The sequence below is a fragment of the Bison bison genome, unplaced genomic scaffold (assembly GCF_000754665.1).
Source record: "Bison bison bison isolate TAMUID 2011002044 unplaced genomic scaffold, Bison_UMD1.0 scf7180017864370, whole genome shotgun sequence".
NCBI lineage: Eukaryota > Metazoa > Chordata > Mammalia > Artiodactyla > Bovidae > Bison > Bison bison.
The window spans coordinates 6171034-6197723 of NW_011494942.1; the positions used below are offsets into that span (position 1 = coordinate 6171034).

The 26690-nt window shown below is 37.7% G+C and overlaps 1 protein-coding gene across 5 annotated transcripts in view; it reads right to left on the reverse strand.

Moving 5' to 3' along the window:
• Positions 1-26690, reverse strand: part of SLCO1A2 (solute carrier organic anion transporter family, member 1A2) — a 111041-nt gene that overhangs the window by 38684 nt on the left and 45667 nt on the right. The window contains exons 1-4 of one of the 5 annotated variants that reach the window (XM_010855936.1): positions 12232-12249; positions 11764-11885; positions 7126-7267; positions 4996-5128 (exon numbers count right to left, since the gene is read on the reverse strand). In XM_010855936.1, the coding sequence (XP_010854238.1) occupies positions 4996-5128; positions 7126-7267; positions 11764-11823 (335 nt within the window). In that variant the 5' untranslated portion in view covers positions 11824-11885; positions 12232-12249. Of the gene's footprint in view, positions 1-4995; positions 5129-7125; positions 7268-11763; positions 12202-12231; positions 12250-26690 lie in introns of those variants that run through there. The other 4 variants (XM_010855934.1, XM_010855935.1, XM_010855938.1 and 1 more) reach the window with 4 other exon arrangements.

Consider the following 26690-nt stretch of genomic DNA (forward strand, 5'->3'; position numbering starts at 1 on the left):
ACTAAAAAGCCTCTTGAAGAAAGTGAAAGAGGAGAGTGAAAAAGTTGGCTTAAAGTTCAACATTCAGAAAACAAAGATCATGGCATCTGGTCCCCTCACTTCATGGCAAATAGATGGAGAAACAGTGGAAACAGTGGCTAACTTTATTTTTCTGGGCTCCAAAATCACTGCAGATGGTGATTGCAGCCATGAAATTAGAAGACGTTTACTCCTTAGAAGGAAAGGTATGACCAACCTACACAGCATATTAAAAAGCAGAGACATTACTTTGTCAACAAAGGTCCATCTCCTCAAGACTATGGTTTTTCCAGTGGTCATCTATGGATGTGAGAGTTGGACTATACAGAAAGCTGAGGGCCGAAGAATTGATGCTTTTGAACTCTGGTGTTGGAGAAGACACCTGAGAGTCTCTTGGACTGCAAAGAGATCCAACCAGTCCATCCTAAAGATCAGTCCTGGGTGTTCATTAGAAGGACTGATGTTGAAGCTGAAACTCCAATACTTTGGCCACCTGATGCAAAGAGCTGACTCATTTGAAGAGACTCTGATGCTGGGAAAGATTGAGGGCAGGAGGAGAAGGGGACGACAGAGGATGAGATGGTTGGATGGCATCACCAACTCAATGGACATGTGTTTGGATGGACTCTGGGAGTTGGTGATGGACAGGGAGGCGTGGCATGCTGCAGTTCATGGGATTGCAGAGAGTCAGACATGACTGAGCGACTGAACTGAGACTGATACATATATCCACTCTTTTCTAGATTCTTTTCCCTTTTCAGTCCTTATGGAGCATTGAGTAGATTTCCCTTGCTATACAGCAAGTTCTTATAGTTATCTATTTTAAATATCATAGTGTGTATACGTCAAGATCCCCATGCCCTTTCTCTGAAAGTGAATTATAAGCTGCGATAATGGAAGAAAATATCTCCAGCTAAATCTCTCTTTGTTAGAAATTATGCTGGACTAGTTTCTATATTTCTACTAGATAAGAGAAAGCCAAAATAAATAAATAAATAAACTTACCCTTCTGAGTTCCATATGAGCTAAAGAATGTTATACTAGGAAGTCACTGATAATTCTAGTTTCTCTGCTATTGAACATAATAAAAAGGGTCAATATACCTTCCCCTTAGAACAATTGTCCAGTCATGGCCACAGAGCTCGGCTGTGAACTGTGGACAAATGCTTCTGTCTCCTCACCCATGATCCCATGACACATGCCAGCTTCAGACAAAAGACTAGCACCTTTAGCAGAGGGTAGAAAGAAATATAAATAATAGCTGAATATTACTTGATGTTGTCTTGGATAGGATAGAAAATAAAAGGATAGTAAAAACTTTTTGCCTGAAAACTCCTGATCCCTTCAGAAATACCTGAGAAGATGTCATATCATTTTCATTTGTCTGATCCACAAAACTCATCAAAATAATTCATTCTAAGTCCGTTCATCCCGAAAACTTCAGCAAAATGACAGCTGATGGGTTATAAAATGGTAAAGGAAATATAATGTCACAAAGGTAAAGAGAATGGAAGATTGACAAGAAGAAAGGGAATTTGAAATTTTGACAAGAAGAGAAGATTTGGAAAATGGGAAAATCAATAAGTGGGTGGCCACTGAACTAGAAAATATAAGAAACACAGGCCTGAGGAAGTGCCTGCAGGGGAGCAACCAAACATGAGCCACACATCCTTGGAAATTTCAGAGAGGATACTAGATAAAGGTGGGAGTGGATATGATCCCAAAAATCAGAGGACTGATTTCAAATGTGTATAAAGATTAGTTAAACCTTTATAGGCATTGTCCACCAGCCCAACAAAAATGGCTTTTGACTGCCGACAGTCAGAACAGGCACTTTGAGGATAGCTTCTTGTTGTCATTTAGTCCCTAAGTCATATAAGAGGCCACACTAAAAACTAGGGATATTAAGTAAAAGAAGAATCTATGTACTGAAGAGTGAGACTCCCACTCCCACCTGGCTGGTAGCCAAGTTGCACCATGTCTAGAGAGCAGATTGGAGAACCCCTGCCTACATTAACTGACAGGTTATGGGCAGTTCTGAGCCAGCTCTGAACCATCTAGTCCCTGTGCTGTGAAGAACACGACCAGGTCGTACAAATGGACACAGAACTTCCGGTTAGTTTGTTGTTGTTATCCCTGTTTCTTAAGTAGAATAGCTAACCAAGGATCACCAGATGTATGAAGACCTATAACATAAGAACAGAGAGAAATAAAAAACTGTACACTTGAAGGAGACAGAGACAAGAAGACAAATGAAGAAAATGTAGATGGAAAAAAAACACTGCGTTCTTAAAATAAGAGCAAGATGTTTCTTAAAAAGATACCTTCCAAGAACAACCAACAATACCTTGAAATTTAAAATATGATAGCAGTGTTCTTGACTGGAGAAGCCCAGGGATGGCGGAGCCTGGTGGGATGCCGTCTTTGGGGTCGCACAGAATCAGACACAACTGAAGCGACTTAGCAGCAGCAAAAGTTAGAAATGCATTCAAAGGTTTGGAAGATAAAGAAATCTCCCCTGAAAGTAACAAGAAGACAAAGAGATAGAAAATTGGAGCAAAAAGATGAGAAAACTATAGGTTAACTCAGAGTGTAACAATATTCAGGAATGAATGGAAGTTTTATAAAGAGAAGTGGAGGAGTGAAAGTTCCAGACAGAGCATGTGTGCTCAGTCATATAGCAAGAATACTGGAGTTGGTTGCCATTCCTCAGTTGGTAAAGAATCTGCCTGCAGTGCAGGAGACCCGGGTTGGACCCCTGGGTCAGGAAGATCCCCTGGAGAAGGAAATAGGGATCCACTCTTGTGTTTTTGCCTGGAAAATCCCATGGACAGAGGAGCCTGGTGGGCAGCAGACCGTGGGGTCGCAGAGTCAGACATGACCAAGCACACATACATGCTGTAGGGAAATGAAAATGGGGGGAGGGATATTATCCAAGAAACAATACAAATAATTTTTATAAATGTCCAGATTGAAGACACCTAGAACAATAAAGGAAAAACACTTATACCAAGGTAATTATCATGAATTCAAACTTTGGAGTTTAAAGGAAAATCCCAGTAGCTCCAGAGAGAAGAAACTGGACACAGGGTTTAAAATGCTGCAGGATTCTCGAGAAAAACATTGAAAATGATGTTTTCAACATCCCTAGAGTGAAAACCTCAAACCAGGATTTTATACCAGGTAAACGGTCAACCAGGTATGGAAGGAGAATAGGAATATTTTCAGGTGTCCAAGGTCTTAAAATTGTTACATCCCTTACACACTTTCTCAGAAACCTATTAGATAATGTTTTCCACAAAAAAGAGTCAGAATGAAAAGGAAAGTGGAAGATACGATACCCAGGAAGTAAGTAACTGAATAGAAGAAAGAAGCAAAATAAGTTCCCATGGAGAACAGTGAGTGAAAATTTCAAGGAAGCAGCCATGCAGCAGGCAGGGAGAGTTCCTAGTTCAGATTGCAGATGGAATCAGTGGTGACAGGGGAAGCAGCTCAAAGACAAAAATGAAACCGTCTGATGTGTACGAGTATATTCAGAAGACATTGCCCTACTGATAGAGAATTTGGTGATGATTAGTGGGAAATGAAAATGAATCAAATATAAAATGAGGGGAATTGCCCTGTTGGCCCAGTGGTGAAGAATCCACCTTCTAATGCAGGGGATACAGATTCAGTCCCTGGTCAGGGAAGATCCCACATACAGCAAGGTAACTAAGCCTGTGGGCCACAACTACTGAACCCACACACTGCAACTCAGACCTGATGCAGCCAAAAGTAAACCAACGAATATTTTTTAATATACATAAAACGAGGCAATTATTTAATCTAGGAAAAATTAAAAGTGACATAAAAAAGGAAAAATAGCATGGTTCAGCTGAAATATAAAAATATTTACATAGTCACACATGGAATAGTAACTATGACTTTACAGTAGGAAGGCAATATGTTTACTATATAACACTAAAGTATCAAAAACTAAAAGGATAAACATTTACTTAGAAATATGGAAGCAAAGAGCAGAAGACCAAAACGAGTTGGGAGTGGCCACCTCTGAGGAGCAATAACATGAGCAATGTTGAAGGGGTGGAGGACAACACTTTTTCAAAATAATTTTACTTTTTGCAACTTTGTACTCATTAATTTGGTAAAAGTTAAAATAAAAATCAACCTGAAGACTAGTCTATCTCTTGGTGACCTACAATTAAACAAAAACTATAATTGTACAGAATACCTTATAATTAAACAGAAATAACTGGGGAAAAAATTGTCCCTAGAAAGGAGTAATCCCAAATTTTTCCAGGTCCTAAGAAATTTCATCAATTTCTAACGTAATTTCACAATAAGAGAACAGACTCTGTATGATTTTAGGCCATGAAATTTTTGCACCTTGTTTTATGTCCCTGGCTATGTTCCAGTGTCTCCCATTTACAGTCTATGGAAATTTGAATAAAATTTGTATCCTACTATTGTGTGAAAACTGTATAAATTTAATTATGTTGAATTGGTTCACAGGGCTTTTCAGGTCTACTATATCCTTCTACTTTTCTGTATATTCATTCTATTAATTTTTGAGAGTTTGATATTGAAACTCCAACAAAAATCTCAATTTATCTACTTAAAAAATAATTGTAATATATTGTAACCTCATTCTGTATTTTCCAAGTCTCCTATAAATGTGTTATCATAGTTTGATAATTTTAAAAAATTAAAACTAAAAAAAGAATCTTCATCAGACTCAAATCCACAAAAGCACTGTCCCAAATCTCTGTTTCATAAATTGACATGTTAAATGGAAATCAGACAGCCAAGAGCATAGAAGAGGCATGAAGGACAGAATCTGCACCTACAGTTCTTTTTGCAGTTCTTATGACAGTTCTCTGTGCCTTTAGGAAGCATTATTCCTAGAAAGGAAATCCAAGCTTATTTCCTGCAGCTGAAAATTGCACCTAAAAAATCATCGGAACCTGCAATACTTACCGGCCCATGAGGAAGTGAGGTAGTGATTGTAAGAAACACCCTAGGCCCATAACCACACATCCAACACCAATCATTATTGGTCTATGCAGTTTTGTTCCAAAATAGCTCACGAATATAATCAACAAAAGATTTCCTAGAAAAAAATTGACGTGAGAAATGAATATTTCAATAATTATGAACAAAGCCTGAATTAACAGCCTCACCCAATCATTAACTATCTAGCATTCATTGTATAATAAATATATCAAATACCGGAATTGGTGCTAGAGGTGCATGAAGTAATAAGTGATTAAAACACAACTCCTGCCATGAAGGAGGGCTCTGTTTCACAATGTGTTTCAACAGAAGTTCTTGACCTGCAATCTATAAACCCTGAAATAGTCCATGAATAGAAATCAGGTGTTCCATGAACTTGAGTGAGAAAAATAAAATTACATCTTTATTTTCACTAACTTAACTAAATATTAGTATTTCCTTTGACAATGAAAGCAGACACAAACTACAGTAGTATTGGCAGCATGTACAATTTTGTCACCAATTATCACCAACAGAAGTTACAGGTACTTGCATATGACATTACAGTTGATACAGATGCCTCAAAATATTATTGACACCAGTGATTACTTCAAAACTAGAGTAGATATTGTTATCTAATGTGCTGGTAAAAAGTACAAAGGATAATTTAAAATTTTGATAATTTTGATAATATTTTGATAATATATTTTATTTCAATATAATTGGCTTCCTTTGTACTCTTATAATTTTTAATTTATGCAATTAAAATGTTATTCTGAGAACATTTGGCATCAGATTGCCAAAGAGGTCCTTGACACAGAAATATTAACAACCCCGGCCAATCTCTTAGTGATTCTCTGTTACCTAGAGGATAAAAGATAAGTTTTGTAGTGAGCATACAAAGCTCTCCAGTAGCTTATTTCTCACTCCTGCCCGTTTCTCCAGACTTATAATCTAGTAATTCCCACCTGCAGCTTGGCCAGTTGATAATATCGGCCTTAACATTGCTCCACACATGAGCTACCATACTGTTTCATCCTTATGCTGCTTCTTCTAAGCGAATTCTCTTCAAACTTATCAACCCTGTTTCTTCATCTGGAAAACTTTTCCTTCAAGAGCCTACCTTCCTTAAGGGAGGTTGTGTCTCTTCTCTATGTTCCTATAGGAATTGTCATACACCTGTGTCACCAAACTTACTGCATTCAATTAAATTATTTTGCATCTATGCCCTTCATTAGACCGTGAGCTGGGTTTACACAGGGCCTGTGGAAGGAGTGACTTCTGGCTCCAAGGCCAGGATCTGTCACACGTGTGGCGCTACATGAGGTCTGAGAGGACAGAAGACTAGGAGACAAGATCAAGCATCACTGGCTTCAGTTTTGCCTTCTCTGATCCTAATTTTTCTGTCAGATACTGATTAAAAGTATTAAAGGCAACTTTCCTCTTAAAGGAAGTAAAATCCACTATAAAACAAAATGAGTAGCATTTGTATTTTCATGCCAATTTGTTCACAGGAGAAATCTTTCTCTTCCTCATTCTTTCTCTCTGTCTTCACATCTTCCCAATCAGCCACAAATATCAGAGCCCAAGAATAGACTTTATTCTTCCCTACAGGCTGTTTCTAAAATAAAGTCAGTGAGACATAAAAACAGTTTCTTCTTCCATCTGCAATTAGAAAAGAGAATTGTCAACCTCTCAGAAACAACAGGAGAAGAAAAATATTTGCTTTAAAAAAAATGAGTTCCCTTTTTCCCCTTGATATCTTCTAAACATGAAGATAAAGCCCTAAAAGTCATTAAATGATAGATTAAATATTAGTACTCTAAACACTCTGCTGCTCATGCTAGCTGACCAAAAGACTATTAGATTTTTTAAAATCTAACCATTAGAATAAAAAGTCCTGTGATTGGATATATGGTAATGTTTAAGTGTTATTTGGGAATAATATTTAAATGAATTCTTTCTAAACATATTCCAAAGTGAGCCAGGTTATTTAAGCCATTTTAGAAAAAGTATTCAGTCAGAGTGAATGACATAAAGCAGAAAATAAGGAAAGTAGAATTCAGACTAGATAGATAATACATACAAAGAAGCAATGCAAAAACAATTCATTACCAATCTCAAAACTTCCATTAATAAATCCAACTAGAGATGTTGGGATGTTGAATTGTCTTTCTATTTGTGTGATCATGGAATTCATATAAGATCCAGATAGTGTTTTGGATACAAATGCACATGTTATTGCCAACAGAAACATCTAGGAAGGAAAAAAGTACAAGAAAACATGAAAAACTTATTTTTAAATTGTATATTTGCCACTTGTTGATGAAATATCTTCTACCAAAATACTGATTGTTTCCAGTTCAAGTAACTCTTATGTTTGGAAGAACCTTTTAAAGTGAACTCTTCTTGTTTTCTATGCTATGTTCTCACCTTAAAAATTCAAAGTTGAACTAATTGATTAGTGATATTTAATTTTGTAGGTCATTGGTAGCCTCATTATTTTATGGAAATGTCTTATACATACATAGAAACAAGTTATCATTCTAAATAAGACATAGCAAATGATTTAAATAGATTTTCAGCACTATAAAGCTATCATAGAATAAAAGAATACATGCATGTTAATTTTTAAAAAAGAATGTAGCATTACACAAAGGCATCATATCTGTAGCAAATTTGCTTAAGTTCTCTTTTATGCAAAGCTATATGCAATGTATACAGCATTATTTTGCTATTTACTGCCAGTTAATTTATTTAAAATAATATTTTAATTATAAACAATAACAGAAATATTTCTAAACTCAACAGATACTTTTTAAGATAAACAAATATGAATACAATATTCCACATATTGAATCATGTTTCCTATGTATTGGTATAACTTTAGACAGCTGTCAGGCTGACACAATCCATAACAAAAATCAAGGACAAATTAACAGATAGAATCATTGTGATCAGCAGGAACGAGAATGGTTCAAATAGGAAAGGCTAACATTTTGATAGTTTTATTAAATCAGAAGGAAAAAGATTTAGATCTTAGAAAGGGATTTGAAAAAGGAGCATTGTATACTGGGTAATCATAAGTTAGGTAGATTAATTACTGCTTCAAAATCAACAAATTATGGATAAATAGATTTATATCAACCTGAATGGTGGTCTCCAATCTAATACCATGGGCTTTTTCCTTGACCTCCTTAAAAATATTTCCTGATGACATTTCCATCCTGAAAGACCATTCAATTCACTCTCCAGCTAGTACACTCACACACTGAAATTACCCCTCCAATTTCTCAATCTTGAACCAACCCCATAATTTATACACTCCCTTCAAGAGAGGGCTCCAACTCAGCCATGTGCTCCTCTTGATCAGAAAATGATCTCAACATCTTCACCTTCAAATTTACCTCTCCCTGCCCCTCTAAGTTTCCTCCCTCTTTTAAAAGGATGGATCACTCCCCCTATATCAGAGAATTTCTCCATCCATGTTCTGGAACCCATTCTTTCCATTACTGAAGTCCTAATTCATCAATTACTAACCCCCTCCTCTAATTTCAACCTCATGCTCTTTACTACCTCCCTGTCTACTAACTTATAAATATATGCAAGATATTTCTGTCCTAAAAATCTTCCTTCTGCCCTGGTGGTTGCTCCAGCTACTATCAAGCTGTTTGGAAGAACAGTCTAGATTCATTGCCTACACTAACCTTCCACTCACCCTTCAGTCTACTACAGTCTAGCCCCGACTGAAGCCACTCTGTAAAAGGTCATTAACAACTTCCTGATTGCCACATCCAATAGATACTTCTTGGTCCTCAGCTAACTTGATGTCTCAGAGTCATTTAGCATCATCAATCTCTCTTTTCTTCCTGAAATTTCCTCTCCCAATGCATATTTATGTCTCTGCCTACCTGCTAGACTCTATGCAGTCATCTTTTCTCTGGCCAACTTCCTCAGGCATTTGTCTCATACCCTCTAGTTTTCGCCTGATAGCTTCTTTCTAGTAAATCTCATATTCCTATAGCTTTAACTACCACCCAGATGCTGAAATCTCTCAAATGGATACAGTTCAGCTTAGACAATTGCAATCATTTTTTTTGTCTCTTCTACTCTCTCACTTCCAATCTCCCTTCTACCAGCCACCACCACTAACTTGGCGCATGATAACTATTCATCAAATTAATGAATAAAACTCATAATTAGTATGTGATTCCACTTCCTGAAGCTTTTCAGTGGCTTCCCATTAACAAAAACCCTTACTTTTTACATGACAAACAAAGCCTCATCTATATCTCATTATCTTCTCCTGCCCCTTGTCCCCAAGCATAATATTCTATTTATAGTTCTTTTAATTCACCATGCTACTTTAAATCTCAGTGACTTTTACAGGTGGTCCTCCACTTGTAGTGTTTTATTCACTTTGTGCATCTGATAAATGTATGCTCAATATTTAAAATTCACTATACCATTATTTCTATTGTGGAGTCTTCCTTGTCTTTCTACTTCCCAGGTATCCTCCTTATCTTCCCACTTTGCTGTGTTCCTGCCTGTATTACAGCCCTCAGCACAGTGCACTTTATTTTTTTTAAGGGACATTATTTTTTTATTGGCCATGCCACATGGCACATGGGATCTTAGCCCCTGCAATGGAAGTCAGAGTCCTAACCACTCAACTTCCAGGGAATTTCCCACAGTACACTTTATTTATGTGTTTGGATGCCTATAACCTCCTACTTCACTATCCTGCGAGCATCTCAATGAGAGGAGCCATATATTATTTACCTTTAAATCTTCAGTCTCACAAACAATAGTTGCTCAGTGCAATTTATTGAATAAACGACAGAATCAGTATTCAAAAACATCTTGAAAAAGTAGTCAGATCTGAAAGTAAGCTGTCTATAGATGAAATTCAATAGGATTAACTACATCTAAGCCAAAAGTTACCTGCACAAATTAATTTGGGGAAATCTGAATATAAATATATGTGGGAAAGACTTGGGAAATTTAAATATCAAGCTCAATATAAGTCAAAATGAATATTGTCATATGACTGACTAGAGAGCATAGTTATATCTCTAGCTATTTATCCTTTTATATTAAATCCTATTTATAAAAACCATGTCTGGCATCTTCCTGTAAATCTTTGCAGAGTACACTGTAAATAACTTTCACATGATTTTATAATTCAGATTTTGTATTTAAAAACAAGCAAAGCCAACCAAGCACAGTACAAATCATGTTTGAAAGAATAATTTCTTTTATTTAACATTTTAAGAAAGGAAACTAGATAAATCATGATCCCACTTTTCTTTTCCTGAAACATCTAGGTAGGCTGTCTAACTAGTGCTATTCCTACTCATGTCTAGTACAAAATAACCTTGATATTTATAAAGCTAGTCCTATCAGCTTTTTAACAATGCCCCAGCCTTTGAAGCAAACTTGTTGAAGAGAGTCCTTTATTACTTTCTAAAAATGCTTGCTTAATGAGCATATTTCTAAGGTCAGAGAATCAGAGAAACCCAGATGATTTATTAAGCAACTGTCTTTTACCTAATAAACTTGTGCTTGCAATATTTGGCTGTCATATTCAGATAATATCTAATCACGCCAAACTCCAACGTTACAAAAAATTAAAAGCCAATTGTTAATATATAATTTTTTACTTTTATCCACAAATGCTATTAATAATAACTAGTATTTATTGACTGTTTACAATATTCCAATCATTGTTTGGAGCATGTAAAAAGAAAAAGAATTCTATGAGATAAGAGTAAATTATCATTATCTCTTTCAGAGGAGAAAACTGGACCACAAAGAGGTTAAGCAACCTATCCAAGGGCACATAGCAAACCAGCAGTTGAACTCAGCACAAATCTAGGAAGCCTGGTCCTCAGTCTTTATTTTTAAACCCTCGGTTTTAGGAGATGGACATCAGAATTAAGGAATAATTTAAAGGGATTTTTTAAATACATAATTAATGTAGCATTTCAGGCAAAAGTAGTTTTCTAACTCTACATCATGATTCTCAACTTTCCTGTACATGTGTAGATTTTTCCTACACACATATAAAGAGAAAACAAACTTTCGATAGGAAGAAAATTGGCGGCAGTGTAATAGTTTGATAACCACTTGTAGGCAGTAGCTGTAGAATCAGGACAAGTATCCAGATCTTCTGGTTTAAAATAAATTCAAATTTTGCTTGAAAGCAAAATGGTTTTATGGCTATGCAAAAAGAATTTCTCTGACGTAGTTAAGAATACCCAAAGCTAGCAAAATGGGCATTTTTCTTACAGAGGATGACTGGTATGCTGCCAAAGCTTGAAGCAAACATTTGTTTTAGTGGGTCATTGTGAAGTCATCACTGAATACAGATTAACAAAGCTTTTCTGTCCAATGTACCATTTTCCAGGAGAGATCTCCATACTCCTCTCACCAGAAGGGTGAACTTTAAATAGGCCTTTGATCCAGGAAAGTAAATGGTACTGTATTATGTGTGCTTGAAAATGTTTAAGATCCTGTCTCCCATTTAAATCCTTTAAAGCTATTCTGATTAAATTTCCTAGAATCAATAATCCTATTTAGACAAACTCTCAGTTACAAACCAATTTCATTAAAGCAAGAAATTATCAATATATCAGGTAGTATGATGTTATTATCAGATCACTGCATGAAGATATAAACAACTTTACAAGATCTAGGTTTAAAAAGAAAATACAGTACATATACATATATCCACACAAAGCAAGTCCATACCTTCAACTTGGAAAGACATCTTATTCTATGAGTTTCGATTCTTTCCTCAGTTTCTCCCATGTTGTTCTTCTGAATAGTCCAAGATATTTATGTTCTAAATCTTGATATTTCTTAATTCTAGTCTTTTAAGAAGACAAAAATCTATTAAATTACTGACAAAGTCATAAAGGGTCGTTCTTCTGAAGAAAACACTGAATCTGAATAACAGAATCAAGAATCCATTGTGTAACAAAAATACCTAGGAAGCTTCTGATTCAGATCCAGAAAGTAATGACGTTAGAGAAGATTTAGCTGTTAGTTTTCCATTGAAAAAGTTACATCAAATCACTTTAGTTACTCTTTAGTGAGATTAAAGATTAGAATAATTTGTTATGGTCTCCTTGCAAAAAAATAACCACGTGGTTAAAACAAAACTTTTCACTTCTTCAGCCAAAATAAATAAAACCAAAATGAGCTTCCTGGACTTACATGAAAATGCTGCTTTTAGGAACACATGGACTTTGATTTGTGTTTGTGCTAAGTATCTGGTTTAGCAAGCCTACAAAGGCTCAGAAATCTCATTTGGCCAGGCTCCCTCTTCAAGTTCTTTGGATTCCAAGATTTCCCTAAAGTCTCAAGAAGGGAAATGCTTTCTGGGGCACTGCTGATTCACAGAAACCTGGGGAGACATGGAATTTTAATCATGGAAATAGCCTAAGTAAAAACAACAAATAATTATTTGATCTGGAAAGGAATCCTACAGCTGCCAGTTAAGAAGTGAGGTCTAGGAGAAGACCAAACAAAGGTGGCGATCTATATTTATACATATATAATAAATACAGATATATGCGTGTCTAAGTATATATATGTAATATTTAGATACACGCTTTTATATGTAAAATAAAAAGATGGCCATGTCTTTTAAATTCTACTAATGTGTTGTCAAAGATTTTGCCTATTTCCTTTCTTGAAACCAGGGCAATATTTTCTACCAAAACCAAACTATTTCACTCTGACAATATTTATTCTAGTAAATTTACTTCAAGTTGTCAGATGCTATCATAACAGTATCCCCAGGATTAATTGATTAAAATCCTCTGAAACATATCCATTTAACAATATCCAGACTGGCCCTTATTTTTAAAAACCTGAATCTAATTCCCTACACACATTAAGGCAATAGCCACTGAAAAATTATATATGAATTTAATTCTTTTTAGTCCTTCTTTTATGAACACAACAAATATGTATCAAAAGTCTACTCTATGCCAGTCATTGTGCTAAGCATAGGATTCCAGCTGTAAACAGGACAGATAAGTTGCCCTAAAGACAATAAATATATATCACTAGAGAAGAATAAGGTTCTGTGGAAGGTACTTGGACGCAGATCCCAAGGAACTTATATATTTATCGGGAAAGGTAAAGCTCTTCAATAAAACATATTGGAATAGAACTGGACAGTGTGTGATCAAATACAAATGGTTTGGTATGTAAGTGGTGAACAAATTCAAAGGTCATAAGTGAAAACTCCTAGAGATCACCCTTAGCAATTCTGAATGACAATACAAATGAACTCACACTAAAATCCCTCCCATAAAATTCCGAATCACCTTAAGTACAGTGCAAGTACATGACATTAGTTTTAGATAAACCCATGGACAGGGATGATTTATCAGAAGACTGGGAACTCCTCTTCTTTGGTCTTCATCTATGGGGATGCAATGCAGGAGATGCAAGAGACTCAGGTTCTATCCTGGACTGGGAAGATCCCCCGGAGAAGGAAATGGCAACCCAGTCACTCCAGTATCCTTGCCTGGAGAATCCCATGGACTGAGGAGACTGGCGGGCTACAGTCCAAGGGGTCGCAAAGAGTCAGACTGAGCGACTGAGCATACACAGTCTTTATCTGGTTTTATCATAAACTTCTTACCTCATTTTTTCCTCATTTTTTCCTTCTCATACATTTTAAATCCCTCTATCCTATGCTTTTTTCCCTTTTTTCCCCATTCTTGCTTGCTTATATTTCAATGTATGAGAGTTCAATATAACCACCCAAACAAACAATAAGAGGGAGAGAACTTATTCCTCTTGGCATCAAAGTTGTACTCATGCATCTTGGTGGCTAAAATCATGACTATTCTAAATGCCCATTTTCCCCATATTGCTACAGAGGCATAGAAGTTGGAGTTGGTAAGAGAAAATCACTACCCTGGGGAATTCTGTGTTTCCTTATATGTACTGTGATACTGTGCAGGTTTTATCAGCATGCCTCAAGGATTTGTTACAAAATGTGTTTCCAGCCTTGAAAGAAGTTTTTAAACAATTGTCTTAACTGGGACAAAATGCAGTGTTTAAAGCTAAGGATTTGGAAAGAATTAAACGTGATTCAATTAGCACTAGTGTTAACCCTCAGTCGTATCCGACTCTCTGAGATCTCATGGACTATAGCCCACCAGGCTCCTCTGTCCGTGGAATTCTCCAGGCAAGAATACTGGAGTGGGTAGCCGTTCCCTTCTTCAGGGGATCTTCCCAACCCAAGGATCAAACCCATGTCTCCTGCATTGCCAGGCAGATTCTTTACCATCTTAGCCACCAGAGAAGCCCTCAATTAGCACTAAACTTTTCCAAATTTGCCAACTTATACAAAAGTGAAAACATTTTAGCTTTTCAGACGCTTTGGAAAAATTTTAGTGGAAATAAATAAATAAATACATTCTATTCTTCTAACTTAAAATTAATTAATGTCACCGTCACTGCTGAGCACTTTGGCCCTAACTCAGAGACTACACATGTTTTTTCCTTCATATCCTCAAGACCAGACTAGGGCCAGCATTATGAAGAGTTCCCTTTTGTCATCACAGCTCTGTTTACATGGTGATTTCTGCTCCTAGGACTGCAGCATCACTGACCCAATCCTCATCAATCATCACTGCTGATGGAAATGCCTTGCTGCAGTTTTATTAAGTAGAGAATCAGTTTATTTCTCTAACTCCTTCTGAGCATTCAAATGGAAGCAGGTAATTCTGCAGCATGAACGTAGTTGAATTTTTTCCATGTCTACTGGTCACAACTCTGCTTTTTGTGTCTTCTTTTTGTTTTCCTTCTAATTGTGGTAAAATCACATTACAGAATTGTTCACTCCAGAACAATTAGCATGTTTTTGGTTAGTGGATTTCTAGAAATTTTTCATCTTATGTGATTGAAAGTCTATACCCATGAAACAGCAACACTCTGGGGTTTTTGACACCCCTTGGTATCCAGCTCATAATGATGCATCTCAGCCACAAAAGAATACAATGTTTTATAAAACAAGTAAATGGTCTTATTGTGTTCTTTTCCCAATGATAAATACACAATACCTTCTATTGTTACAAACCACCTGGGAAAATGCATACATTTAATTTTATATTATTCTACACTATTGAACTAACATAATAAAGGCTTTACTTTATCATGGCAAAACTAATAGTACATACATGAAGAAGATTTAGGAGAACATCCTTTCCCTGGGAAAAAAGACAGGGTCACGCCAGCAAAAATCTTACGAAACTTGTTTATTTCCAGAATCTTCAAATGGCTCCTTGCTCTGCAAAAAGAGAGCAGCCTTTTGGTGGTATCCAGCTGAAATCATATCAGCGAAAACCAAGCCAGGCAAGTACACGCCAAACAAGCACAAGGAGAGTCAACAACAGCTCTTTGTATGATGCCTACCAAATTATCTTGCTTCTATTAGTTCCTTTTCATCAGAAATCAAAGAAAAAGACAATGGATTCTGCAAATCAGCCTTACAAATAGAGGCATTATTTTAAGTGCAAACTCAGAGGAGGTATCAGGAATGCATCACTCTACTAACACTAAGGGAAAAACTTAATCAGGCCATAGACTTGCACATATGATTTTACTATGCAAAGCAAAGAATGGAACACTCAGAAATATAAGTAAAAACCATCATCAGTAGTCCAGCAATAGACACACCTACCCCAGTTACTTTGGATACCCAGTTACTTTCCTGTCTAGTGTTAGATAATACGGGCTTCCCAGGTGGTGCTAGTGGTAAAGAAACCACATGCCAAAGCAGGAGACACCGGAGATGCAGATTAAATCCCTGGGTTGGGAAGATCCCCTGGAGGAGGGCATGGCAACCCACTCCAGTATTCTTGCCTGGAGAATCCCAAGGACAGAAGAGCCTGGCAGGCTACAGTCCATGGGGTTGCAAAGAGTCAGACACAACTGAAGTGACTTAGCCTGCACACACACTGGATAATAAACCAAGACCTGGAAAAGTAAAGCTAAAATCTGTCTTTTAAGTCTTTAGGAGAGCTGGTTGTGAATATCATCAGTGTTACTTCTCATGCCAAGTAACCCTAGAGAATGATTAGATAATTATGGGAGTAGCCAATGTTTTTTCAAATCAGCAACTTAAACTGTTTCATTTTTCATATTTTTACCCCAATTTCTCTTTCTTTTGCCTTCATAGACATAGTTTTAGATACAAAAACTGTTCTTTTATTTAATTATGGCAAGAAAACACCAAACTCCTCCTTTTTCTCATAAAGATAAGACTTTATCTGTTTATGAAGCTCCTCTAAAAACTGTAAATCCAATAATATGTTTAGATTTTTTTCCAACCCAATTATTTATACATTTGTTTCTTCACATTAATGGAAGCAGCCATATATAATCAGACTTTAATTCTAGTTTAGTTGTGAATTGTTTAAACTCTGAGTTTATTTTCTCTTATCTATGATGCTAGAATATTTATGCCTACCTTGCAAGATTGTTTTGAAGATTGAGTTATAAAATTTATGTAAGACCCCTAGCAGACTTACTAGAATGAATAATCACTGTGTAAACAGTAGTGATTATTATTCATTCATTCCACAAATATTTATTAAGGCTCTACTACATTCCAAGCACAGTAGTTGGTGCTCAGAGTACAAAGTTGAATACAATAAATGCTTACTCTCAAGCAGTATCACAAGCTAAAGGGAGAGATAGACAGTTAAATGTTAATAATAGTTGCTTAGTGCTATCATGCAGACAATTTGAGCCAAGTAATAAAAATAAGCGATGCATGAAAACTGTTTCTTTGAAAATTCATTCTGAATATCCTTTGCATACAGCATAGTCATTTTACTTGGGCTTTGAAATGAGGCACAACTGGTTTGAAAGCCTGTTTTTAAGCTAGCTGTGTGATTTTGTACAAGTCGCTTAATCCACCCGTACAATGAAGATAATCTCTATCTTTTTATCAGTCAAGGTTCAGACAAAAGAACAGAACCCATGACAGGTAGTTTAATAGAGGATTTAATTATGGGAAATTAGTTATATAAGCATCAGAAGAGTTAAAAAGCCAAACTTGGACGACAGTAGGCAACCTAGAGACTGACGTTAATGGCAAGTCTCTCTCACTCCTGAGACTATATCAGAAAGCGAAAAAGGCTGAGCTGCCAGGGACAGACAGACGTTGCCAGGGACAGACAGATGCTGCCAGAGTCATCACTTAACACACGGAGCAGGGAGCAGGAGAAGTGTCTTTTCCCCTCTACAACTCCAGTCTCACACCAGTACCTCCCATCGACAGCCTAACTGGAAATCAGATGCAAGAGAACCTGGAAATTTTATCCAAAAAAACCATGCTCCTTCTTAGTTTATTAATTTAAAGTAAAATTAAGCTTCATAATGTACTTGCCAGGACTTCCCTGGTGATCTAGTGATTGAGAGTCTGCTTGCCAATACAACAGATACAGGTTCGATCCCTGGTTCAGGAAGATTCCACATGCCTCAGAGCACCTGGGCCCATGTGCCACAACTCTGAAACCCATGCACCTAGAACCCATGCTCCATGACAACAGAAGCGGCTGCAATGAGAAGCCCACGCACCGCAGAGAGGAGACCCCATTCGCTGCAACTAGAGAAAGCTCATGTTTAGCAGTGAAGACCCAGCACAGCCATAAATTAATAAATAAAGTTTTTTAGAAAGTACTTGGCACATTTTCAATTATTATCCATGGATGACAAGTGTCTCTACCTGCAGTTGCCTTGTGATTGGCTCAAGCCTGAGCACCCCTTGTCCTCTGGCTAATTGCCTCTGTGTTCAAGCAATGGGAAATCTACACTGTACTTGTTTTTGGTTGTTGTTGATTTACAATGTGGTGTTGTTTTGTTTGTTTTTGTATTTTTTCATTTGTTTTGTAAGTTTTTATATTTTCTTACTTGCTTTTTGCTAGAACACTAATTTTAGACTGGATCCAAGACATTCTCTTTCTATGCAGCAGAATCATGGAATCTGTTATAATTTTCCCTCCTACAATTAAACACCCTGCCCAGAGACAGCAATTACTAGCTGTACTGTTTAACCCTTGCTCACTTACTACTGAGATCAGTACACATTTGTACAGTCTTTATGTTCATGTAGATATTCTTGGCATGAGGAAGGATGTGTAGGGTGCCTTAGAGAAAGCAAAGTTGTTAAAACCTGAGGAAATTCTGAGGTAAGAGGAAGTTGAAAGAATATGTGTAGAATGACTCCTACATTCTCACCAGAAAGGCAGAGCATCGGGGATGTGGTAGAAGACCTCAATAGAATGAAAAAAGTCAAAACAGTCATCATGGATATTAAAACAGGAAGTCAAATGGAAGTGAGTAAAAAGATTGGTAAATAGCACTGCTTGCTAGGCTGAGTCAGATTGGATCATATGAAATATACAGATCATCAACAGCATCGTGATTTTTATGCCAGAAATATTCCATTTGAAAGACAAAAAAAAAGAGGGAGATACGTAGACCGATGTGTTCACTCGGAATTTTGAATTGGTTGTTTTGGTTCAGCAATGGGTTGAGAGAGGAAACGAATCTAAGAGACAAGTAAGTATAGAATTGAAATCATGGACCACGAGGTTATTTTGAATATACAGAAGAAAGAAAGAATGAAGGAAGTGACAGATTAAAACCCCAGGGAATGTTGTGTTATGAATAATATGATACAGGTCAAAAGTTGACTAATTGAAAAGTTAGAGAGTTAGATAAATAAAACATTACTGGTTAAAGAAAAAAATATTGAAATGCATTTTCTAGTGGAAGATATCAGATAAAAAGTAGGTTTTTGAGGGGATTAGGCCAGAGAACAGCCAGATATGTGGGTTGTTGATCTAAGGTTGGAAGTGAAAATAACTGTAACGGAAGGTAAGGTCAGGGTTTGAATAATTCAACCAAAGAGTGTGAAATTTTCTCAGACTAAGCAAAAGGCTTTCAAATACATTGTTTCTGAAAATTTTCTGATACATTTATAATTAGCATTTGGCAAGACGATGAGTTCTTTTGCCTTGTTTAAAAAAATCCCCATAGCCAACATTTCAAAACAATCTATAACTGTTTTTCTCTTCTTTTTATGACATACCCCTTACATATAAAGTTTCTTCAAGGTTTAATATTTGTCAAAGGTTAGGCAAGCACTCCTCTAGACTGTCTCTTGGAAACTTAGAAAACCGGTAGTGCACACCAAGTGAAGTAGATGATGGGAGAAGGGATCAAAAAGATCAAAGTGAGCAGGCTAGAGTGTACATATCACATAAGGCCAAAAACCCCCACCAGTCATCTGTATCTCATAGGAGAGTCCAAAGGACACTCTGTAAACCCCAGCAATATGGAATTCATTGGTGGCATTGTTGAGAACCTCAAGGATGGCTGCCCTCTGCAGGCTAGTGCTAACATTGCTGCCGCTGCTGCTAAGCCGCTTTAGTCGTGTCCGACTCTGTGCGACCCCATAGACGGCAGCCTACCAGGCTCCCCCGTCCCTGGGATACTCCGGGCAAGAACACTGGAGTGGGTTGCCATTTCCTTCTCCAATGCATGAACGTGGAAAGTGAAAGTGAAGTCGCTCAGTCGTGTCCGACTCTTCACGACCCCATGGACTGCAGCCTACCAGGCTCCTCTGCCCATGGGATTTTCCAGGGAAGGGTACTGGAGTGGGTTGCCATTAAGACTAGAACCCTTAATAAAGGCCTTGCCACATTCTGTACATTTATAACGTCTATCCCCGGTATGAATTCAGTGATGATGAGTAAGGGCCGAACTGGAAATAAAGGCTTTGCCACATTCTTTACATTTGTATGGTTTCTCCCCAGTATGGACTCTCTGATGTACAATTAACTTTGAATGACAAATAAAGCTTTGGCCACACTCTGTACAATGATAAGGTCTCTCTCCAGAATGAATTCGCTGATGTTGAATAAGAACTGAGCAATAGATAAAGGCTTTGTTACATTCTTTACATTTATAAGGCTTCTCTCCAGTATGAATTTGCTGATGTTCGGTTCAATATGAGTAAGAGATAAAGGCTTTGTTACATTCTGTACATTTATAACATCTCTCTCCTGTATGAATTCACTGATGATAGGTTAGATGGAAGTAACCAATAAAGGCTTTGCCACATTCTGTACATTTATAAGGTTTCTCTCCAGAATGAATTCGCTCATGTTGAGTAAGATGTGAGCAACGGTTAAATGCTTTGCTACATTCTGTACATTTGAAAGGTTTCCTTCCTGTATGAATTTTCCTATGTCTACTTAGATTGGATGACTTACTAAAGACTTTTCCACATATCTTACATTTGTATTCTTTCTGTGGATTCTGAACAGTCTGCTATTGAATAAGTTCTGAAGACTGATTAGAAACCTTACCATATTCACTACAAACCCTCTCTCCAGTACAAGTACTCTTATCTAGAGAAAAACCTGACATTTGATAAAAGGTATTTCTACATTTATTACTTTTAGAATCCTTGTTTGAAGATTCGGGTCCCTGATATTTCTTAAGGTTTGAGTTTCCTTCAACCATATACCCAGTTTCATTGCCTGAATACCTTCTCAGTCCACCATAAATACTCTTGTAATTATTAGAGCTGGAGCTCTTACTTAAGGTCTGACTCATCTTACTACACATGAAAAGTTGTTGTGTATTAACCATATCACAATATGTTTTGACAATGATGGTTGGATTACATCTCTTCTATATCATCAACATTACACATCTCGGAATGGACAGAAAATATCTATTGGGGGAAGAATAATGATCCCCTGCTCATGGATCCCTCAAATTGATTATATTGTGGGTTTTCCCCTCATTGTTAAATTTTAGGTGTTCAGACATGCTTGAATGTAGGTTTAGTTGAAGCCTACGTTCAGTATTTTCTGAATGAGTATTTGCAGTAGAGACTAGATTACCTTCCAGATTTTCGACTTTTCCTTTCAGAGAACATGTATGTTTCAAAAAAGTTTGGAAATCTTTTCTTAAACTCTTATACTTCTTGGCAGATGTTGAAAACTGAAATTGGTGTTTTTCCAAATTTGACTCACTTTGCTCATTTCTTTTTGCAGTAATGTTAGCATTATGTGTAACTGTCTTCATTTCTTTATGTCCATATAAACATCCTCTCTGTCTCTCATATACTCTCATATATTCCCAGTCTTTCATTAAGTTTAAGTTTCTGAGGTGAACTATTTGATATATTCCTAGGTTTGCTTTTGGGAATACATTAAAGGATGCTATTAAAGAATAGGGCTCTCTGAGAATTCCCTGGAGGTCCAATGGTTAGGACTCGACAGCAGGGGCTCAGGCTTGATCCTTGGTCAGGGATCTAAGATCCCACAAGCTGCAAAGTGCAGCTGAAAAGAAAAGGAAAAGGGAGAAAGAACAGAGTTCTCTGAGAGCAGAGAGGAAAAGAGGATAAAAATCACAAAATAACAGAAGTCAGCTGGTGGCATTTAAAGATCAGAAGCAAAACAGGTACAATTTTGCAATGAGCATCAAGGCTGGGGTGGTAACCAGCAGTATCTGAACTACAGAAAGTTATGGGAATGGTTAATAGAACATGACAACCCTAGGTGCAAGATAGGTAGATGACCAACAAGGACATAACTCAACCTACATAAACAAATGAAAACAAGGGTAGATAATCAGAGGCTGAGAGATGCCTCTAATAAATGCCTCTAATAAAATGTTACAATACCTTATTTAGTTACCCTACTGGAGCTGCTTTTCAAGTTGGAAACCATTGACTGAAGGAGAGGACATGTCTGAGCAACTGAGCACTCATATAGGAAAGAGTAGACATTTACAGAGAGCATGAGAAGGGGAAAAGACAGTGTGAAGAATATGACAAACCTCAGTATAAGAATCATAAAAGAAACCCCCTGGATTTCTAAATCAAGACTGCAGCTACCAGGTGCTGGAAATGATGCAGTGACTGCCCAGGGCACATCAAGTGACCATGTGGCCAGAGCTGCCCATGATGAGCTGGCTTCTGTCGGATTCACTGAGGCAGAAAAAGAGGTAGGTACTGAGCCTCATCTGAACAAAGACCTTTGTTCTAAGAACAAAGTGATACCTTCAGCATCAGACACAAGCGGGTTCAGAGGGCAAGAGCAAGTAGATCAGACTCCACGTCATCCACCAGTGTTGCATCTGCATCTTCCCATCAAGTTGTACCTATAATATCAGCAAAGTTCCTTAAAATCAGCTGACAGATAAGGCAGGGGAAGACTGAGTTTGATTTACAGATGGGTGATTTCACTACATGGAGGTAAACTGAAAACGAATCACTGCTGAACTAGCGCCCTCTGGGGAGCAGCCCGAAACCCAGAGACGACAGGCAATCCTCCTGGTTAGCAGACCTTCAGGCAGTGCACTTGATCCTCCACTTTGTGTGGTGAGAGAAATGGCTTAATGTGAAAATGTATCCAAACTCAGGGGCAATTTTGCTTTGAGAATTCTGCCTAACAACCAACCACAATATCTTAATGGCCTGAAACAACAGATACTTATCTTCATGCTAATACATCTGCTGACCAGTCATTTTGTCTAAATGAAAGAAACTAGTAGGCATGGTTTTCACCCTCTCAGAAGTCTTTATATAGACCATACCTCTGCTCTGCAGCTGTACCTAGAGAATAGTTCTGGGATATGATTTTTATCCTGAGGATATGCCTTAATTGGGCTTCTCTGAAGGCTCAGTGGTAAAGAATCTGCCTGCAGTACAGGAGACACAGGAGATGGGTTTGATCCCTGGGTTGGGAAGATCCCCTGGAGGAGGGCATGGCAATCCACTCCACTATTCTTGCCTGGCGAATTCCATGGACATAGGAGCTTGGCCAACTACAGTCTAAGAGGTTGCAAAGAGTCAGACACAACTGAAGTGACTTAGCATGCATTCACGCACATACATCTTAATCACCAAGATATCATCAATGTGATGAGAAACAATTTTATTTTGCAATCACAAGTTTCTGGGCTCTCCATGAAAGTGAAAGTGTTAGCTGCTCAGGTCATATCCAAATGTATGCGACCCCAAGGAATGTAGCCCACCAGACTCCTCTGTCCATGGAATTCTCCAGGTAAGAATATCGGAGTAGGTTGCCATTGCCTTCTTCAGGGGATCTTCCTGACCCAGGGATCAAACCCAGGTCTCCTGCAATGCAAGTAGACTCTTCACTATCTGAGCCACCAGGGGCTCTCCATAATCTCTTCCAATTCTGCTTGCAAACAACCCACTCTCTGAGTACCTCTTTTTTTGTAGTACCTTACCTATTACAATTAGCAACAACCAATTCATTCAGAAATATCATTCTGAGTGCATTTCACTGATCAAAACATGCCAAATGGCCATGCCAATATCAATGTGTAGAGACATATATACACCCATAATGTCAGAGGTTCTGAAAAGTTATCACACCCATACTCACTTCTCTATTCATGCTGTGCTCCAGCTACACATACCTGCTAGACATTCTTTCAGACTCATCTACTATTGTATCTTCCTGCATGATGGTCCATCTCACTAGAACATGTTGCTGCTTTCTCTGCTATCTAATTTCACTTGTTCCTCAAGATCACTCTTTGAAGTCTCCCCATCCTGTTTTCATCTTCCTTCATATTTGTTGCCTTTCATTGTATCACTGCCCTTGCATTATAAATATGTGGATATTTGTAACATTATAATTTCTTTGAAGAAAGATAGGATATTTAACTGGTTGTCCTCCTCAACACTAGAGCTTCCCAAATTGTGGCCACTTATTTAGTGAATGGATTAAAGGTGTGGTGAGTTAACAGCCCACCAGAATTAGTGTTCTAATTTCATTTTTTTACATGTAGCTGTCCAGTTTTCTCAGTACCACTGATTGAAGAGGCTGTCTTTTCTCCATTGTATAATTTTGCCTCCTTTGTCAAAGATAAGGTGCCCATAGGTGTGTGGGTTTATCTTTAAGCTTTCTGTCGTGTTCCATTGACCTATATTTCTGTTTTTGTGCCAATACAATTCTGTCTTAATTACTGTAGCTTTGTATAGTTTGAAATTAGGAAGGTTGATTCCTCCAGCTCCATTTTTCTTTCTCAAATTTTGGATCTTTTTTATTTCCATACAAATTATAAAAGTTTTTCTTCTAGTTCTGTGAAAAATGCCATTGGTAATTTGATAAGGATTGCACTTAATCTGTAGACTGTTTTGGGTAGTATAGCATGCAGCTCAATATCAGAAAAAAAAAGAAGAAACAGTTCAAGAGAGAGAATATGTGTATTCTTATTGCTGATTCACATTGTTGTATGGCAGAACAAACAAAATATTATAAAGTGATTGTCATCCAATTAAAACTAAATTTTAAAAAATCAAAAACAAAAAAACAAACCCAGACAAATGGTAAAAGCACAATTAGACAAACAGAAAAACAAAAACAAAGGAACATTTGTACCTATATGCAAACAAATGCACCCATACACTTACGAAAGAAACCAAAGCACAGCAAACAAACCAAAGTACAAGAAAGTGACCCAATGAACAAAAGAAGACAAAAATGAAATCAACCAGTTAAAAACAAAACTAAAACAGAAAATAAAACCAAAGCTAGAGTCTAATAGAGGAATAAAGCAAAGAAAACAAAGCAAGCAGTCAAAAATGCTGAAAAAAATAGAAAAGCAAGGTTAAAATAGAAACATATTAAAAGGATGTATATATAAGAAAAACAACAACAACCAAAAACAAAGCAAAGAACAGCAAAAAAAAAAAGCATACAAGTAGAAATATACGAAAGAAATAAAAAATATGATTAAAAAAATACCAAAAGCCTATGGGATTTCCCTGGTGGTCTAGGGCCTGAGACTCTGTACTTCCAATGCAGACAGCCAGAATTTGATCCCTGATCAGGGCTTCCCTTGGTGGCTCAGATTGTAAAGAATCTGCCTGCAATGCAGGAGACCCAGGTTCAATCCCTAGGTTGTGAAGATCCCCTGGAGAAGGGACTGTCTACCCACTCCAGTATTCTTGCCTGGAGAATTCCATGGACAGAGGAGCCTGAGGGGCTATAGTCCATGGAATCGCAAAGAGTCAGACATGACCGAGTGACTAACACACAAACTGAGATACACACATATGAGAAACTAGATCTCACATGCTGCAACCAAGACCTGGTGCAGTCAAAAAAAGAAAGAAAAATTGGGATAAGAAATTCCAAAAGCCTAAGTAGAAATAATAATAACAACAACTTCAACAACAGAGAAAAAGGAAGAGAAAAAAAAAAAAAAAAAAAAAAAAAAAAAACCCAGAGCCAACAACAAAGCCAATCAAAACATAAAAGTAATAATAAATGTTTTCCTAGGATTTCTTTGTCTGTGCTGTGCGCCACAGCCTGTCTCTGTCTTCCTAGTGTTCTGGAGAAGAACCAAGTCTGACCCCATGTTGGAAACTGTTTCTCTGATGTTCTTTTCAGACTTGTTTTTCATTGTTGTTGTTATTATAATTATACACAATGACCTGCCTCCAAGGACCTTGCCGCTCTGCCTGTTACACTAAAGTGGCTTTGTTCAGATCATAAAAAGATAATCTGACCCTGCCTACCTGTGAAGGGCTACAAAAAAGATTAACACACCCCTTCCAAAGGCTGGCCCTTCCCAGAGATGTTTTGCAAGACTGAAGACCCTTTTTACTTTACTTCCTCACTGCCTTTTCCTCTCCACTCTGCCTTTTGACTTTAGTTCCTTATTGTTTTTCTCTCACTCTATGAAAGAACCTGGCATCCAGATCCCAGCAAGATGGTTACTTTGAGACACTGGTCTGCCATCTTTTGGTCAGCCAGCTCTCCAAATAAAGTCATATTCCTTGACTCAACACCTCATCTCTCAGATTCATTGGCCTGTCATGTGGCAAGCAGAGCGTATGGATTTAGTGACCCTAGGAGGCCCTCCAGTACTGTGGAGGGCTGGGCTTTGGCCCTGTTTTGAGGACAGCTCAGACTCTAATCTGGTCCTACTCCCTTGTATGTTTGCCTCCAATGTCCACAGCTGCCAGAGCTAGAGAGTTTTCTTTTATGGAAGCACTCTTTGTCTTTTTATATATTCCAGAGTCTACCTAGTTGATCATGTGGATTTAATCTGCAGCTTGTGCAGCTGCTGGAAAGGTTTTTGATACTCTTCCTTAGTTGTTCTGTCCCTGGAGGTCAATTGTGGTTTTACCCCCTCTTCTGTTTGTGGGTCATCCACAGGAGTCTGCTCCTAAGGCTGCCCTGGAGGACTTGGGTCTGCCTCAGTGAGGAGAGGGCACGGCTGCATGGAGGCAGAGACCCCAGAGACACCACGTGAGCAGGAAAGTCAACAGCCATGGGCACAAGAGATATGGCACTATTAAGAGTCTTTTGTAGGCTTCCCTGGTGGCTCAGACAGTAAAGACTCCACCTGCAATGCAGGAGACCCAAGTTTGAACCCTGGGTTGGGAAGATCCCCTGGAGAAGGGCATGGCAACCCACTCCAGCATTCTTGCCCAGAGAATCCCCATGGAAAGGGGAGCCTGGTGGGCTACCATCCATGGAGTTGCAAAGAGGCAGACACGACTGAGTGACTAAGCACAGGACAGCACAGCACAGGAGTCTTTTCTAGCCTCTGACAAAAGATATTCAAAGGGCAAC